The 19,334-nt window shown below is 43.1% G+C and overlaps 1 protein-coding gene across 1 annotated transcript in view; it reads left to right on the top strand.

Annotated features, from left to right (window-relative positions):
- The window catches only part of LOC149470534 (uncharacterized), a 170,828-nt gene that overhangs the window by 14,976 nt on the left and 136,518 nt on the right, over window positions 1-19,334 (top strand). Inside the window, 1 exon segment of the mRNA XM_089662549.1 lies at window positions 166-1,208. Coding sequence (XP_089518675.1) covers window positions 765-1,208 — 444 coding nt within the window. The 5' untranslated portion in view covers window positions 166-764.

Here is a 19,334-nt window from a genome sequence, read left to right as displayed (position 1 = left end):
GTTTCATTATCTGACAATGCATGTCGTGATACTGATTGTACTCAGATGTCAACTCTGGAATGTTTTGGATGTTTTCATAAATTTTCTTTTTAATTAAAAAAATATAGAAAACATCTTTATTTAGCCCTTTATATAGAATTCTGACTTTTTTGTTTTTCTGTACAGGTGGATTGAAGAACCAAGTTTTCGGTCAAGCTGGTCTTCATAAGTACAACTCAGTCACATGGGAAACGAGCCATACGGATGTCTTAGGTGACGGAACGTCTTTATCGTAGTTCACTGGAGGATTCACACAGGATACGAGACATATCAGTGTTCTCAATGTTGTAAATGGTTCGGATCCTCTTCAACATTGATCCACCCTCAGAGGACAACAGCAGATAAGACATTTCAGTGTTCTGGAAGTGACAATGGCTTTACAATGTAGTTCAACCCTTGCATCCATAACATTTATTTCAGAAGCTATTTCTTGTTTGGACTGTGATAAAGGTTTTACAATGAAGGCAAAACATATCACACCCCAGAAGGGTCACACTGAAGAGAAACCTTTTCAGTGCTTTGAGTGCAACACAGCTTTTACAACAAAGGGTAATCTTACCAAACACCAGAGGGTTCACACCAGAGAGAAGCCATATCAGTGTTCTGAATGTGATAAAACCTTTACATCGAAGGATCAACTTATCAAACACCAGAGGATTCACACCTGAGAGAAGCCACATCAATGTTCTGAATGTGATACAGCTTTTACAGTGAAAGGTAAACTTATGACACACCAGAGGATTCACACTGGAGAGAAGTCATATCAGTGTTCTGAATGTGATAAAGCTTTTACACAGAAGTCAAATCTCATCATGCACCAGAGAGTCCACACTAGAGAGAAGCCATATCAATGTTCTGAATGTGATAAAGCTTTTACAACAAAAGATTATCTTATGAAACACAAGAGGATTCACACTGGAGAGAAGCCATATCAGTGTTCTGAATGTGATAAAGCTTTTGCAATGAAATGTAATCTTATGACACACCAGAGGATTCACACTGGAGATAAGACATATCAGTGTTCTGAATGTGATAAAGCTTTTATGCAAAAGTGCTATCTTATCGCACACCAGAGGATTCACACTGGAGAGAAGCCATATCAGTGTTCTGAATGTAACAAAGCATTCACAATGAAGTCAAGTGTTATCACACACCAGAGGATTCACACTGCTCTCCATATCAGTCAAGTCATATCAGTGTTCTGAATGTAACAAAGCATTCACAATGAAGTCAAATCTTATCACACACCAGATGATTCACACTGGAGAGAAGCCATATCAGTGTTCTGAATGCAATACCACTTTTAGACAAGCGTCATCCCTCATCAGACACCAGATGATTCACATTGGAGAGAAGCCACATCAATGTTCTGAATGTGATAAAGCTTTTGTATATAAGGAAAGCCTTATTATACACCAGAGGAGTCACACTGGAGAGAAGCCATATCACTGCTCTCAATGTGATAAAGCTTTTAAACATAGAGAACAACTTAACACACACAAGAGGGTCCACACCAGAGAAAATCTTTAGCCGTGTTGTGAGTGTAACAGATTTTTTTACATAAGTCACAGCTGATCACACACCAGAGGATTCACAGGCTTCAGCTGCAGGAGGTAATGGGGAGAAGGGGGGTTTAAAGGGGTAGAAGCCCAAGACTATTTTACTTTTTGACTATTTTCATCAGACAAGTATTGACAGTGAACTGTGTTTCCTAATGATTTTAATCTCTAACCTTTTTATGGAGCTTTGACTGAACATGTAATATATTTTCATCATTCATTAACTGAGCTGTGTTCCCAAATGTTTTCTTCATTGTCAGATCCTGAGCTAATGCATTACCAACACTGCCTCAGCACCAAGACTAGGTAGTGGTCAAGTGGCATCTTACCAAGCCTCCAAAGCCTCAGTGGGAGAGACTTTTCTAGATTCTGCTGACTATTCCAATATCCGTCTAGCTTGAGGGCTCCAGCTGCGCTCACCTTGTCCACACCTCCCTTCACATATTCCACCTCCCCTCCAATGATCAATGCCTTATTTCCAGGTTCCTCCTCCTCTTATGGATGACAGCTTTTACAGGTAGGACTGCAACAGGGACAACAGCCATGGAGAAATCTCTGTCCAGTGAGAAATCAAATTCCTAAGCTGGTGTAGGCCTTCCAACACCAATTCACTGCTCTTTGTTTGGGATGTGTTCAACAGTACCACTTACGCCCAGCTGGCTGCTTGTGTTCCATCTTGTCCTGCCACAAATCCAAGGGATTCCATCAGGAGAAGATTGGACTTCCTTATTATATTGTCTCTCTGTTTAGCTATTGCTCCTCTCCATAGACCGATCACATACTACGACTACATCTTCTGGGGGACTGAAATTCCTCTGACTCGGGTTATCTTCAATGACTGAATAGTCTATTCTCTTTTTTTGGGTAGGTATTGTTTTTGGGTAGGTATTGTTTGCGAAGAATCCTTTTTTGACCCTAGAAACATTCTGATGTTGACCCTAAAGTGTAACTATGGTTAGAATTAATATTTACATAAAGGGTGCAAACTGTCCTGAACCACTTATGGAGATGTCCCAGTTCAGCACATTACACCTTTAGGATTTGTAATCTACCCAAATGTATTATACATCAGTTTTTTATGTCAGAGGGCTTTAATGTGGTAGAAAATGTGGATACGTATATTTTATTTGTTTTTCTAGGTAACACTTGTGATGTCACTACACTCCTAACATAAATACGATGCAAAAGAGTTTTGTTTTTGTTGCTTTTACAGTGTTCTCCCATCACCTTCTTTGGCACTCTCGGCCTCTCCTGTCCCATAGAAGCAAACAGAGGCCAAATCGGCCCTGATGGCCTCCATGATACAGGAAGACGGAAGTGATGAGCATTCATGCCTTCTGGTTTTCTGGAATATAAAATGGTAAGGCCCCTTTCACACCGGGTGGGCCCGTCAGCGGATCCTCTTGCTCAGCGGGGGATCTCTCTGCTGATCGCTGTTGGGCAAATGGATGACAAGTCTGCGTCTGCTTCGCTTATATAGAGCGGACATGGACACGGCCCGCTGTCCTCTATGGGCGGTCAGACTGCCATGTGATCTGATCCAATGGACAGAAGGGGAATGGATCCCCATCTGTCTCTTTTTGGCAGATCGGATCGGATGTCGGTGAGAGTAAAGGGACACATATCCGTTTACATCTGCCACTCCAGAGAGAATAGAGGTTGTGATCGGGTCCGGACCCAATCGGAATGTTCGTGTAAAAGGGGCATAAAGTATCTGATTACACCGATCTTGGTGCGATCAGATGTTAAGGGCAGAGGAGAGATTTGGAGGCTAATAGACCCCAGATCTCTCCATAAAGAGTACCTGAAAGGATAATATAACATAATCAGCTCCATTTTGTTATACAAGATGTTTGCTTAAAAAATATATGACTTTTGTACATGAAGAGAAAAGTTTGTACTGTATGTATTCTTTACAGGAAACTAACTGTGTTTACAAGTTTTTTGAGGAAGTAACTGTCGGTTAGACCGTGGCCGTAGTCTGGGCGTTGTGCTAAGATCATGAGTTAGTCTGACCACAACCATCTGGCCAGAAACTAGTTCTGCAAAGTTTAATGACAATTAAGGTGCAAATATTAAAGATAAATGCATGAATTTGATTGGTTGATATTAAAGGTTGGTCATTAATAATCTGCCTAGAGACTACAGATTTATATATATGCTGATGTTTCCGCAATAAAGTTGAAGTGTCTTGCAACGAGCTGTGGCGTGGTGTGCAATTCATTTCCCGATATATCGTAAGTTATCGCTCAGGTGTAACCGGTGGGGGCCCCCATTGAGAGGAAAAACTCAACACCAACCCTTTGTACTGGTGTCAGAAGAGTGGGATAATCACCAAGGTGAGTGAGAATCTTTTTTTTTTTTTTTTAAGAAAAATATGCTTTTCTTGCCGAGGTCATTATTTCCGAACTTAAGAGGGAGATTGGTGGGTGGAGTTTAGGAGCGAGAGAAAGGGACTCTCGGCTCGGGACATAGAATACCTGTATACACCTGACATAGCACTTATTGTTCTTTGTTGTATTGCTGTATTGTCTTACTAATCTGCTGCTGCCGCTGCTGTTGTTATGGGGAATTCCTTAGGTAAGGAGGAAATACCTCGCCATGTGCCTCCGCTAAAAGCATTAAAGTTGATTAAATTGATGAAGAAAAATAGAGACAAAAAGCAGAAAGGGAAAATGCAGTTGTTCCCATAAATGAGACTTGAAAAGAATTTGTTACTAGAGTTTCTTCTTTTGGTTACTATTATGTTAATCCACGGGTGGATAATTTAGTAAGCTGGTTAGAAGGATTGGGAGGAGCGAGTTTTCCCCGGGAAGGAGGGAATGACACAATGTGTATGGATATGATGAATGGTATGTGCCTGCATGAGCAACCACAGGTGGATGTTTGGGGAAAGGAAGACCCAGCTTGGGACAAGGATTATATGTTTGAGGGAGGTAAGAATTGGTTGACATATGTACCAGGATATAGAACCTTAATTGCAGCAAATATTCCTGTGCCACCACCACCCTACAAACATAAAGAGGTTAATTCAGTTCCACCAACTTCCCCACAGATATCCCCGTTATATCCGGCACTTCCCCACAGATAGCCCCGTTATATCCGGCACTTCCCCACAGATAGCCCCGTTATATCCGGCACTTCCCCACAGATAGCCCCGTTATATCCGGCACTTCCCCACAGATAGCCCCGTTATATCCAGCACTTCCCCACAGATTGCCCCGTTATATCCAGCACTTCCCCACAGATAGCCCCGTTATATCCAGCACTTCTCCACAGATATCCCCGTTATATCCAGCACTTCCCCACAGATAGCCCCGTTATATCCAGCACTTCCCCACAGATAGCCCCGTTATATCCAGCACTTCCCCACAGATAGCCCCGTTATATCCAGCACTTCCCCACAGATAGCCCCGTTATATCCAGCGCTTCCCCGCAGATAGCCCCGTTATATCCAGCACTTCCCCACAGATAGCCCCGTTATATCCAGCACTTCCCCACACTGATAAAACAGAGGATGATGAAGACATCATCATTTCAGCAGTCCGAGTTAGAAGACAACGTAGAGCAAATGGGAGAGAGGCAGAAAGTTCACATGATGAAGGAGAAAAGAAAGGAAAAGAAAGTAGTGGAGGTAAGTGATAGGGTTATGAGGTCGAGTGATGAGCCAAAGGAAGAGAAGGGAAGAGGATTGGGGCCGGTAGAAGAGGAAGAGAAAGTGAGATCAGCTTACCCATTTATGACCGTGGGGGGATGAGCTGATTTTAAAGGCATTAGATGCAAAGGAATTAAATGCTATAGTACAAGGATGCCCCAATCCCAGGAAGTCTCCAGGGGGGAGCAGTATCCTGGTTAAAAAGAATGTGTGTAGGAAGAAATATGATGGAAGATTGCAAGGTAATTGTAGAAAAGATATTACAGAGGAATTTGAATGGGATAACTGTCCAATATTTAACAATGAGGATAATACTGAGTTGGGACATAGGGCGTGGTCCACAAAGCAGGGTGTGGATAAATATCCCCTGTGATCTAGGGAGCAGAGGGATGCAGCGTGGGAGGAAGTTAAACCGGAATTGGTAAGGCTTTACAAGCAGAGGAAATCATTTGCTCCAATTGTAGCATGTAGACAAAAAATTACTGAAACTGCCACAGATTTTATTAGAAGGTTTAAAAAGGTATTGCTGGAAGGAGGGATGGATGTAAGTGATGGGGAAAGTGAATCTATTTTTATCCAATCATGGATGAATGGAGCCCTGCCCCATGTTAGTTTAGCGATTAGACAGCTGTATGGTGCTTGGCATAAGAAGTATGGGACCCCCCTGGATATTTCCTCGAGTAACACCAAATCAATAGGAATAGAAGGAAAAGAAACACCCACTAGCAGTACATCTCCCCTCCCCGTACAGGCAAAGGATGGACAGGTCTGGTATCATAGATTTCATGTGCTCCCACATTGCCCAGTATCCCTGTTAGGCCAAGATTTGTTAGCTGCTCTTAAAGCTGTGATGTCTATCACAGAAGAAGGTACGCAACTGGACACACCTTTTTTATTTTGCCCAGCTATAGAGCGTGATTTAAGAACACTTCCTGAAAAGTTATGGGCTAAAAATGCTACAGATGCTGGATTCATTGATTGCACACCATACAAAGCCACCCTGAAAATAAAAAACCCAATGGTGAGTGGAGATTAGTACAGGATCTAAGGGCAATGCCAATTGTACCTGTAGTCCCAGACATACCAACCTTGGTGAACGCCACACCAACCAACGCCACACATTTTACAGTAATTGATCTATTAAATGCATTTTTAGTGCCCCAGTTGACAAGGAGACACAGGCATTATCTGGGTTTTGTTTTTTGGAAGAGAGGCTAACCTGGACCCGTCATCTGCAAGGCTATGTAGATTCACCGGTAACATATACCATGGCCAGTAGATCCATGCTTAATGACTGGGAACCCCCTCCATGGTTCAGTACTCATCCTGGACATGGATGACTTACTCCTTAGTTCTGTAAATGCAGAGACATCCAGGGCTGATTCACTGTCATTGTTACAGTTTCTGGCTGATCAGGGACAAAAGGTTTCCAAGAAAAAGATCCAGGTTGTAGTACCACAAGTAGAATACCTAAGATTTGTATTGTCTGAGGGTCAGAGGGGGCTGAGCCCAAGGAGAGTGGCAGCAATATGTCAACAACCAAAACCAAAAACTAAGGTTCAAATGCAATCCTTCCTGGGCATGGTAAGCTATTGCAGACAGTGGATTCCTGATTGTTCCTATTATGACAATGTACTATGTGAGGTGACACTAAAGGATCAGCCAGACTGTGTCAATTGGACACCACCATTGGTGCAGGCATTTGAGTATCTGAAATCAGCACTTGCTTTGCCTCCTGCATTAGGGTTACCAGATTAAATGGTTACATTTGTATTGTCAATCTGCATGTAAAACCATGGCGGCAGTACTAGCTGAGGAGCACGGAGGTGCCATGAGGCCGGTAGCATATTTATCAAAAATAATGCCCATCCCGGTCCAGGGCATGTCGGGGTGTCTCCAAGTTTTGTCTGTGTGCCTTGGCAGTAGAAATGGCATATACCATAGTTTTGGGGCCCCCTTTGATTCTACACACATCCCATCATGTCCTACATGGACTAAAAAATATTAACACTCAGCACGTGTCAGCACAACGTTTGGCAGGGTGTGAGGTAATGTTAACATCCACAACTAACCTCTCAGTGAAATGCAGCCCTTCCACATCAGGACCATCATTGTTGTTGGTTTTTTTTGATCTCCACAAATCCAAACCCTCACCTTACTGCGAGGAACATAATTATATAGATGTTAATCAAGCAGACACTTCTCCAAGGCCAGACATGCAGGAAACCCCGATTTCTGGGGCTCCTAATGTCTTTGTGGATGTATCATGCACATGTCCTAGTGACACCACGTATCTCACAGGATATGCTGTTGTAGAACCACCAAATATCATTGAGACTGGATCCATCCCGTACCCCAGTGCACAAGCCGCTGAGCTTGTGGCTCTCACAAGAGCATGTACTTTATATCAAGGACAAGATGTCAACATCTATACTGACTCCAAATATGCTTTTGGGGTGGTACATGATTTTGGACGAATCTGGCAACGCCACAGTTTTACTACCGCAGATGGCAAGTCAATATCCCATCATTCACTGATTCAGGACTTGTTGGCTGCACTCCAACTTCCAAGATGGATAGCAGTTATGAAGGTCCAAGGCCATACTAATGCTATAGACCCAATTGCAGAGGGAAATGCTATGGCAGATGCAGCTGGAAAAGCTGCAGGGCAATTGCATGATCGATAATATTTAACTATGGTGATGCTGTCTACCCCGTCCCTACTGTCAAATGAACTTTTGAATACATTACAGGACCAGGCTTCTGAAAATGAAACTGAATTTTGGGCCAGCAGAGGGTTGACACAAGACAAAAATGGTCTTATGTCAAAAGAGAGGATTGTGGGATTACCACAAGATGCCGCTGTGTTGTTTATTCAAAATTTTCATGGAGTGGGTCACAAAGGTAGACATTTGGTGGAGCAGGAAATGCACAAATATTTTTGTGTATGGTTTCTACATGATTTGCATGATTCTACATGATGGTTCTACATGAAACATCTTAGGGTGCCAGGATGGGGGGGGAGGGGTAAATATGAACCTGCAGCCACTTGCTGGGGATTTGTATATTTAACAATGCTGCAGACGTGTTATTTCCCCCCACACTGCCCACCGCTATACAGCCGGGAGTGTGAGGACTTTAGTAAATCCGAATGTCGGCTGTCATGTGGAAGTGATACAAGTGGCTGTGAAGTCGCCTATCATTCCCACATCCACCACTGAGATGTGCCCCTCCCCCCTGACACCATGTGGGACAGCAGAGCCCGGTGCTATCATGGTGGGTGTCACTGGGAAGGACAGAGGGAGCTCAGCGGACCTCCTATACACAGACCAGGACGTGACATGTACATTGGGGTGCCTACATAGGAACACAGTGATCCCCACACACGTTACATATCAGCGCACACGCCGGAGGGAGAGCAATGATTGGAGCACCAGTGCTCCTGTGTAACTCTATACTGATGACCTGGAGGGGCTATTAAAGCGTTCCAAGTGCACACAGTGTTACGGCTTGACATGTTGGGAATCCCATTTCCTCGGCACAACCTCATCTTTTATATTTCACCAGAAAATAGGTCATGAATTGCATTTATGTGCTCAGAAATAAACGTTACTATATTGTTCCTGAAATGTTGCCTTTCATAAACTGTTGTGCTAATATCATGTAACATAGAAAATGACAACTCCCAACATTGTATTATATAGGGTGTCTGCTATCACAGAATACATCAGATTTGGGGTTTTGTGATCTTCAGGAATAAAAGCATTTTTAAAATGTGTAAACAAAAATTTAAAAAATAATCTCTAGGACTCCATGGACCCCTTCATTCCACGCCGTCTCCAGGAACCGGGAAACCACAGAGAAGCCAAGTGTCCCCCGACTTCCTCTCCAGGCTGGGATGTCACTCTGGTTGAGAGCCACCTACAGTGGAAGAAGCAGACTGCACCGGCCTACATCTGCTCTATGCTTTGTCTGATCAGGATGGCGGCCATTTCTCCCTGAACACAAAGCGCCCTAAACACGAGGTAAACGTGGTGCAGCATTGAGCCCCGTCCAGCTGTAGTGTAGACTTTGACAGGCTGCAGGCAGCGGGGCTGGACGCTGTACCTGTGCCTACCAGGTGTATTATAATGCCAGCATTGCACCCACAGGGGCCGGACCCCCATATACAAGGGGCCTAAGAGATACCATCAGCTTGTGTCCCATTCCACCAGACTCCTAGAACTGGAAGAGGACATTTTTGGGGGATGTGTTGTAGAAGAACCCAGACCACGGTATTGTGCTGTGAAAATATCACCCAACTTTATTCATCATATATATGTGACACTTTAACAACAGAGGGAAAGAGATAGATTGTTTACATTTCAAGGATCTATTTATACCACTTATATCATCTATGCTAAGAAACTGATTAACATATGCCACACCCCTCTTTAATACCAGCCCCGCCCACTTATGTAACCCTCTAAATATACAAATCCCTGTAACTTCCCAGAAGACACTTTCATCTTTTATCCATAACAAGCTGATTGGGTACAAGAGAACCCCGAGCCCCTCCTGCTCATTCCCACACAACAAGTCCATGTCACCATCTACAAGGTGAGAGGACCTGAAGGAGAACAAGACCATGACCACCAGGACCATCGCCTGACTGAAGCCATGCTCACATTTCTTTCTAATGCTGCTTCTATGGTCTACTCAGATACAGATTTGGCAGATGTACATTCGTGTCTTCAAGGAGCTGATCAAACATGACCTGTGCTTGACCATCTTTTTTGGGGTCCAGAGGTGACATTAGGGGTCTGATAGACCTCTTGTGTTTCTTTACAGAGGATCTGTGACCAGCAATATGTTATCACATGCGAGGCTATTAACCCCCTATATGGCAATAATAAAGTTCAGAGAAAGAAAAGTGTAAAGTAACACACGGTAAATGAAAACACACAAAACACATTTTAAAGCCCCCAGTTCCCGTATACATGAGCAATTGCAAGGGTTGGGTGCGGTTATGTAGGAAAACATCAATCACACTACACATTGTACATATCTCTGCACACACCAGAGGGAGAGGAATAACTCTAGGGCCATCATTCATGGATCACTATATAAACTGATGACCTGTAAAGGCTTTTAAAGCGTCACCTATGGACAATATCTGGTACTGAAGTTTGTCACCATTTCACAAGCACATGACATTTTTAAAGCTTGACATGTTTGGTATCTATATACTTGATGCCAACCTCATCTTTAATTTTTCATCAAACTGAGTCATATATTGTGTTTTTCTGAACTGGAATTATTGTTAGTGTTTTTTTACTGAAAATATGCATTTCATAGACAGCTGCGCTAATATTGTGTGACAAAAATTGTAACCACCACCATTTTATTCTCCAGGGTCTCTGCTTTCAGAAAATAAAAGGGGACTTTAAATAATCTTCTGTTCTAACAATGTGAATGTAATCATGTGCATAAACAAGCAAAATCAACTGGAAGCAAGAGACACAACAGCAACAATGTATACAATTATTATCAAATCTATAGTAGCAACTAATGGCCTAAGACACAAAGCCACCATATTACTCAACCAAGTTCCAACTAAACCCACCCAAGAAAATGGATCCCACTTCCCCCCACCCAGGTGACTGTTGGAACTCCTTTACCTTGTGTAGATATCTTCTTCTGAGATCCTCATGATCTAATATAAATGTACAACACTCTCTGACACCAGTTTGTAGGCTCCACCTTGATCTTCTGAGAGATAGTCAGCCGCCATGCAGTTCTGTGACACCACCTTAGGTGATGGAGCCACTTCTGCTGTCAGCTCTGCTATACCATCAATGGTGTCATTGGTTATCTGATCCATGACTCCAGTACACCGGTTCACCTTACTCATCTTAGATTACTTAGATTCCCCATCCCGTCTATGAAGGGCTCACTGCATAAAACATCTCCACTCCAGAGAAAATGTTTCTTCTCACTGGAAGGCCAGGGGAGTATTGGGAGAAATTGAGGCTTTCCCTTACAGATATGGGGGAGGGGCAACATCACCTAAAGTACAGCTATGAGTGGAATTGAAGGGAAGCCATTTTAGGGCGCTCCTTCCACACAAAAAGCAATGCATCTGGAAGGACTAGGAATCCATTGGACCAATGGGGATTAAACATTCTGCAATACATTGTGACACCATGGAATGTTACTGGCCTGTGATTGGCTCTCCTATTGTTAGTGAAGTGAGACTCCCCTTGTCGGTGTCATTAATGGAAAGAAACCATGTGAAATGTTTCCCCCAAATCCAAAAAGGTGACCCCCTTGGGTAGGTACCCATCCTACTATTCCTGATATGAGTTTGTAGTCCCTGCTACTACAGGAAACATGCGGGCGATCATTTACACCTTTTACAGCAGGACAGTAAATATCAGAACACAATTCAAACATCAGACTAACAGCAGGAAGTCTGCTAACTGAATGTGTAATGCAATCTGTCATTAGCATTCCCAGAGTTCCCTCTGCAACATAGTTGTATCAGCTGTTGGTCCTGTCTGTACATCTGTTATTTTCCCACCTTCTGTAACAGGGTGACAACCCTGATCATTCTGCAGGAACATTACACAGCAGCGTTGTCACCCTGTACAGGGAAGTCTTAGATAGATTATAAGTAAGACACACAACAAGTAAAGCCCAACTTCAGCTAACGCTTCTACAGCAGTTACAGCAACAGGTTCTCTATAAGGTCCAACCCCCCATATGAATGACAACTGACAGTTGTGAGCACCCCCAGCAGTGTTATAGGATTTGCCCCAACCCCTCCAACTGCTATTTTTGCCAAAAGACTTGGATTTTCTACAGGAAGTAGACAAAAAAAATCTACTGGGAGGGACAACAAAAAAATAAAACAATAAGAGACTCGGAAAAACAAAGCCTGCTCTGCTAATGACAGATTTCATTATTATTATCATTATTGATTTTGCCCATAGTTACACTTTGGTGCCAACGTTGTAATATTTCCAGGGAGAAGAAGTTTTCTTTACAAACTTTACACCAAAAAGAGATGTGTGCACTCAGAGTGATTATTGTGAACCCCAATCAGAGGAATGTCAGTCCCCCGGAAGAAGTGGTAGGAATATGACCGCACACTCAGCACTTTGTAAGTTCAGATCTCTGGCAGTTGTATTGTGTGATTAGTCTATGGAGAGGAGTAATAGCTGGAAAGAGAAAACATGGAACAAGGATTTCTGATCTTCACCTGATGGAATCCCATTTGGCAGAACCACATGGAACACAAGTGGCCAGCTGGGCTTACGTTTTACTGCTGAATACATCCCCTAAATCAGCAGTAACTCAGTATTGGAAGGCCTGCATCAGCTTGGGATGTTGTTTTCTCACTGAACAGAGACTTCTTTCTAGCTGGTGTCACAGACACAGACCTGCCTGAAAGGTTGTCATCCATGAGATGATATCCTACAACCTCACAAACGCCCCCTTTCCTCTCTATGATCACAATCTCATCACCTTCAGTCTCCTCATCTTCAAACACTTATCCCTCCAATCAGCATTTACCTGCAGAAACCTTCACAACTTGAACCCTTCTCCTTTCCACTCTGCAACTGACCGCCTCTATGACAGAATCTCTCCCCTGTCCTGCCCTGACCTGGCCACTGCTGTCTACAACAGTTCACTTTCATCCACTTTCTTCTCTAACAACATGAAGCATCAGGTCCCGACCATTACAACCTTGGCAGACTGACAACACCAGAGATCTTAAACGACATAGTCGTGTGCTGGAGCGAATGTGGCGTAAAACCAAATCTCACCAAGCATTCACCCGATATAAATCTGCTTTCTTAACATACAATTCCTCCCTCCATGCTGCCAGACAAGCCTACTTTGTCACTCTCATCAATAGCTTGTCATCCAGTCCTCGTCGTCTCTTCTCTACTTCTAACTCTCAGCTTTCTCCACCTCCACCCAGTACCTCACTCACTGCTCACGAGATTGCAAATCATTTCAAAAACAAGATTGATGCAATTCATAGGAGCATCTCCACTGCACAGACATCCATCCCACTTAGCATACCTTATACTAAACCTCCCTCAACACTTTCCTCTTTTGACCTTCCTACTACCGAAGAGGTCACTAAGGTTTCCTCAGAAGCCCATCTCACTACCTGCCCCCTGGATCCTGTCCCCTCACAACTACTACGGTCACCCTCTTCTTCCATCCTATGCTCCCTCACTCACATCTTCAATCTCTCCCTCTCTACTGGTGCCTTCCCCTCCTCTCTAAAGCATGCGCACATCACTCCCATACTTAACAAGCCCTCCCTGGACCCCACCAACCTGAACAACTTAAGACCCATCTCCCTGCTGCCATTTACCTCTAAACTCCTAGAACGCTTAGTCTACAATCACCTGAGCTCCCACCTCACCGACAACAACCTTCTCGACCCTTTACAGTCTGGCTTCCCTCACTACACTCCACTGAAACTACCCTACTAAACCTCACTAATGATCTACTAACTGCTAAAACCAATGGCCACTACACCGTACTCATCCCAACCAATGGCCACTACTCCGCACTCATCCCATCCAATGGCCACTGCTTCGCACTCATCCCAAACAATGGCCACTGCTCCGCACTCATCCCAACCAATGGCCACTGCTCCGCACTCATCCCAACCAATGGCCACTGCTCCGCACTCATCCCAACCAATGGCCACTGCTCCGCACTCATCCCAACCAATGGCCACTACTCCGTACTCCTCCCAACCAATGGCCACTACAGCGTACTCATCCCAACCAATGGCCACTACTCAGTACTCTTACTACTTGACCTCTCTGCAGCTTTTGATACAGTTGACCATCCCCTCCTCCTCAAAAAACTCAACTCTTTTGGCCTCCAAGACTCTGCTTTCTCCTGGTTCTCCTCCTATCTATTGCAGCATTCCATCAGTGTTACCTATAACTCTGCCTCCTCCTCTTCACTCCCTCTTTCTGTAGGGGTCCCTCAAGGTTCCGTCCTTGGACCCCTACTCTTCTCCATCTACACCTCCTCCCTTTGTCACTTGATAAACTCCCATGGCTTTAAGTACCACCTCTATACTAATGACACACAAATCTATCTTTCTACCCCTCACCTCACCCCTTCAGTCTCCTCCTCACCTCACTCCTTCAGTCTCCTCCCGCATTACTAACCTACTAAGCAACATATCGGCATGGATGTCACTCTACTTCCTCAAACTCAATCTTTTCAAAACTGTGCTCTTAGTATTCCCTCCAGCCTGTGCCCCCTCCCTGACTTCTCCATCAAGATCAATAACACAATCATCAGTCCCTCCCCTCATGCCAGGGTACTAGGTGTAATCCTAGACTCCCATCTGTCCTTTCAGTCCCAAATCCAATCACTGTCCAAATCTTGTAGACTTCACCTCCGCAACAGTTCCAAGATATGGCCGTTCTTAACCTCGGAAACCACTAAGCAACTTATTCACTCCCTTGTTATATCTCGCCTTGACTATTGTAACTCTCTCCTCATTGGCCGACCTCATTGCAGACTATCCCCTCTTCAGTCTTTCATGAATGCTGCTGCCAGACTCATCCACCTTACTAACCATTATGTATCAGCCACCCCTCGCTGCCAATCCCTCCACTGGCCTCCAATCAGTGTCCTCCACCCCTCTCTGCCAATCCCTCCACTGGCTTCCCATTGCCCAATGGATAAAATTCAAAACATTAACAATAACATATAAAGTCATTTATAACTCTGCCCCAAATTACATCACCAATATTGTCTCCAAATATCACCCAAACCGTACTCTCCGCTCCTTGCACAACCTCCTGCTCTCTAGCTCCCTTGTCTCCTTCTCCCATGCTCATCTCCAGGACTTCTCCAGAGCTTTCCCCATCCTCTGGAATGCTCTACCCCAATTTATCAGACTATCTCCCACTCTGCTCACTTTTAGGCGATCTCTGAAATCCTCTCTCTTCAGGGAAGCCTATCCTGCCCTCAGCTAATAATGGAATCTTCTACTCTTCCAACCAATCCATCCCCCACAGTTACTACCTTTTGTACCACTAGCCCCTCCCTCCTAGATTTTAAGCTCTGAGGAGCAGGGTCCTCCTATCCCTCTTGTATTTAACTGTATTGTTGCTGTATTGTCTCCCATGATATTGTAAAGCTCTGAGAAAACTGTTGGTGCCATAAATCCTGTATAATAATAATAATGAGAGGAGATGAAATGTGGAAAGAAGGCATTGTTAATGGGAGAGGAGATGGAACATGTAATGGGAGGAGTGGACAAGGTGGGCTTAGCGGGAGACCTCAAGCCTGGCTGATCATGTATCAATAGTCAGAAGAACCTGGAATGGACTCTCCCACTGAGGCTTCAGAGACTTGGTAAGATGACAATAGACCCCATCCTAGTCTCTGGTACTGAGGCAGTGCTGGTCATGTATTACCTCAGGATCCAGAAATGAAGAAAATGCTTGGAAACACAACTCAGTTGGTGAATCATGAAAATGCATTGCAATGCAAATTCATTCAAAGCTCCATAAAAAAAGATAGAGATGAGAATCATGAGGGAAGCTGTTCAGTTATTAATGCTTATCTTAAAAAAATTGTCAAAAGATACAATATTCAAATCCCTTCTAGTTGTGTATTGATGGACATAAGCACTAAACTCAGTTCATCCAATCATTACATTCCAGTTTGCACAGATTTTAGTTTGTTTCTTTTAAAGAAACATTTTATCTTCTCCCTTCTTCTCTAGCTTGTGGGATGACATTGGAGATGTGAAACTAGCTTGTGACACCTGAAACTTCTTTAATATTCCCTTTTTTCCAGAATTTAATCTATGCTAAGATTTGTGAATCCTCCGGTGATAGATTAGACCGGCATTAACTGTAAAAGTTTTGTCACATTGAGAGCATTAAAATGGCTTCTCTCCAGTGTGAATCCTCTGGTGTCTGATAAGATCTGACTTCTGTGTAAAAGCTTTATCACATTCAGAACACTGATATGGCTTCTCTCCAGTGTGAATCCTCTGGTGTGTGTTAAGATTTGACTTCTGTGTAAAAGCTTTATCACATTCAGAACACCGATATGACTTCTCTCCATTGTGAATCCTCTGGTGTCTGATAAGACTTGACTTCTCTGTAAAAGCTTTATCACATTCAGAACACTGATATGGCTTCTCTCCAGTGTGAATCCTCTGGTGTGTGATAAGATGTGACTTCACTGTAAAAGCTTTATCACATTCAGAACACCGATATGACTTCTCTCCAGTGTGAATCCTCTGGTGTCTGATAAGATTTGACTTCTGTGTAAAAGCTTTATCACATTCAGAACACTGATATGACTTTGCTCCATTGTGAAATCTTTGGTGTATTATAAGGACTCTCTCGCTTGTAAAAGTTTTGCCACATTCAGAACAATGATATGGCTTCTCTCCCTTGCAAGCCTTTTGGTGTGTGATATATTTTCTCTCCATTGTAAAATCTACAAACAAGTAGTTTGAAATTACTCCTCTTATGTATACTGGGGTTGGACTTTATTGTAAAGCCATTGTCACTTCCAGAACACTGAAATTACTTTTCTCCTGCTGGATCAATGTGGAAGAGGATCCAAACCATGACTTTTAGAACACAGATATGACTTGTATCCCGTGTGAATCCTCCAGTGAACTGCAGTAAAGACTTTCAGTCAATTAAGACATCCATGTGTTTTATTTTCCACGTGAATCAGCTGTATTCATGAAGACCAAAATGTCCCAAAAACCTGGTTCATCAATCTACCTGTAGAGAAAGAAAAAAGATAGAATTCTATATAAAGGGCTACATAAAGTTGCTTTCTATTTTTAATGTTCATTACTAAATATATCTTATGAATAGAAAGAATATGTACAGCATTATCTACAGTATTTTTTTAATCAAATAGATTTTATTAAGAAAGTTTATAAGTGCGCACAGTATTCCCAACATTCAGCCCAGACAATGGAGTCATACATTCTCACGTATAGGCAGTTGTGGCACTGTTACAGATCATACAGAACAATAACTTGCTTTGTCTATGGTGTCACTTTTACCTTTTATAAACAAATGAACAGAGAAAAGATGAAACAGCCTAGAACAATTCAGCTGTACATGGCAAGTAACGCCCCACAGTACATACATAGATAGCTGACACCGATCAATGAGGCCTGTGTCTACAGGATCATACCCCAAGTATGGGTCTCCAATGTAGTTACCATTCAGTAGGATACAACTGGCCGTTCTCCTTTTATGGGGCTAAAAGAGCTAAGATTTTAAAAACCTATGAAGAACTAACTAGGAGTGAGCAAGGAGTATCCAGCCAGTTCTGCCAGAGAGACATACATCTCCTGCGGGAATTACAATGTTGGTAAGTTCGTTTTTCACATGTTAATGTGGAGTTCACCTGCTCAATTCACTGTTGTCTGCTGAAAGTTTGAGATGATAGCCAAGATCGGGATATTTTTTATGGTCAAGCAGCCTCACTATTGCTATATGACTTGTAATAGGAGGAGGTGTAAATAATTCCTCCTGTATTGAGACCAAGAGGCACACCCGAGGAATATTGAATACCAACATTACAATACTGGACATATCGTTCCACTTTTTGAATGATTTTGGACATCTCCAAAACATGTGTATCAAATCCCCAACATCACCGCTACAATTGGGGTCATAAGGGGAAATCCCTCCTGTCCTAGCTGAACAATTGTGCTGGAGTCCTGAAAGCTCTATGCAAAAGAAATGACTGAGTTTCTGTGAAGAGGACAGAGAGATGAAAGGTATGGAGGTCACAATCATCTCCCACCACTTTCTCTTATTTTCTCTGTTTCTCTGTCTGTTTCCCATTTCTTTCTATAATTCTTCGGCAAGAGTCAAAAGACTGGAATAAATATATGAGAGATCATGCCTTTCCCACTGGTGCCATCTGAAGCCCATTAACAAGTGTGAGAGTGATGTGAAATCTGTATCTGATGGAAGTAGCAATCAACGGATGGGATCTAATGTGTCTACTAAGATGTCGAAGTTGGGCAGCTATAAAATAAAGTCTAGCATTTGGTATTGCTAGGCCTCCTTGGTCTTCACCATACTGTAGAGTAGTGAGTTTGATTCTAGCTGACGGCTTCTTCTAAATGAGTTCCCCAAACTGGGAGTCTATACTGGAGAACCACTTACGAGGTGTCCACATGGGAGAATTGTGGAGTATACAGTTGAAACTCGAAAAATTAGAATATCGTGCAAAAGTCCATTTATTTCAGTGCAGCAACTTAAAAGGTGAAACTAATAAATGAGATAGACTCATTACATGCAAAGCAAGAAAGTTCAAGCCATGATTTGTCATCATTGTGATGATTATGGCTTACAGCTCATGAAAACCCCAAATCCACAATCTCAGAAAATGAGAATATTGTGAAAAGGTGGGATATTCTCGGCTCAAAGTGTCCCACTCTAATCAGATAATTAAGCCATAACACCTGCAAAGGGTTCCTGAGCCTTTAAATGGTCTCTCAGTCTGGTTCAGTAGGAATCACAATCATATGAAAGACTGCTGTCCTGACACCATCACTGACACCCTCCATAAGGAGGGAAAGCCTCAAAAGGTAATTGCAGAAGAAGCTGGATGTTCCCAAAGTGAAGTATCAAAGCACATTAAAAGAAAGTTATGTGGAAGGGAAAAGTGTGGAAGAAAAAGGTGCACAAGCAGCAGGGATGACCGCAGCCTGGAGAGGATTGTCAGGAAAAGGCCATTCAAAAGTGTTGGGGACTTTCACAAGGAGTGGACTGAGGCTGGAGTCAGTGCATCAAGAGCTACCACACAGACGGATCCTGGACATGGGCTTTAAATGTCATATTCCTCTTGTCAAGCCACTCCTGAACAACAAAACATCAGAAGCGTTTTACCTGGGCTAAAGAAAAACAGACCTGATCTGTTGCTCAGTGGTCCAAATCCTCTTTTCTGATGAAACAACTTTTGCATGTCACAGTGGGAGTATAGATTTAGTACTTCAACCTGTATGCAGATACCAGTGGCAGACGAGTGGGTGACCTGTCCGCCTC

This window comes from Staurois parvus, unplaced genomic scaffold (assembly GCF_062004578.1).
Source record: "Staurois parvus isolate SC_StPar_1 unplaced genomic scaffold, SC_StPar_1.0 ptg000039l, whole genome shotgun sequence".
In the NCBI taxonomy this organism is placed as follows: Eukaryota; Metazoa; Chordata; class Amphibia; order Anura; family Ranidae; genus Staurois; species Staurois parvus.
The sequence above is the reverse complement of the archived record's forward strand: the minus strand, read 5'-3'. Positions and strand labels throughout refer to the sequence as shown.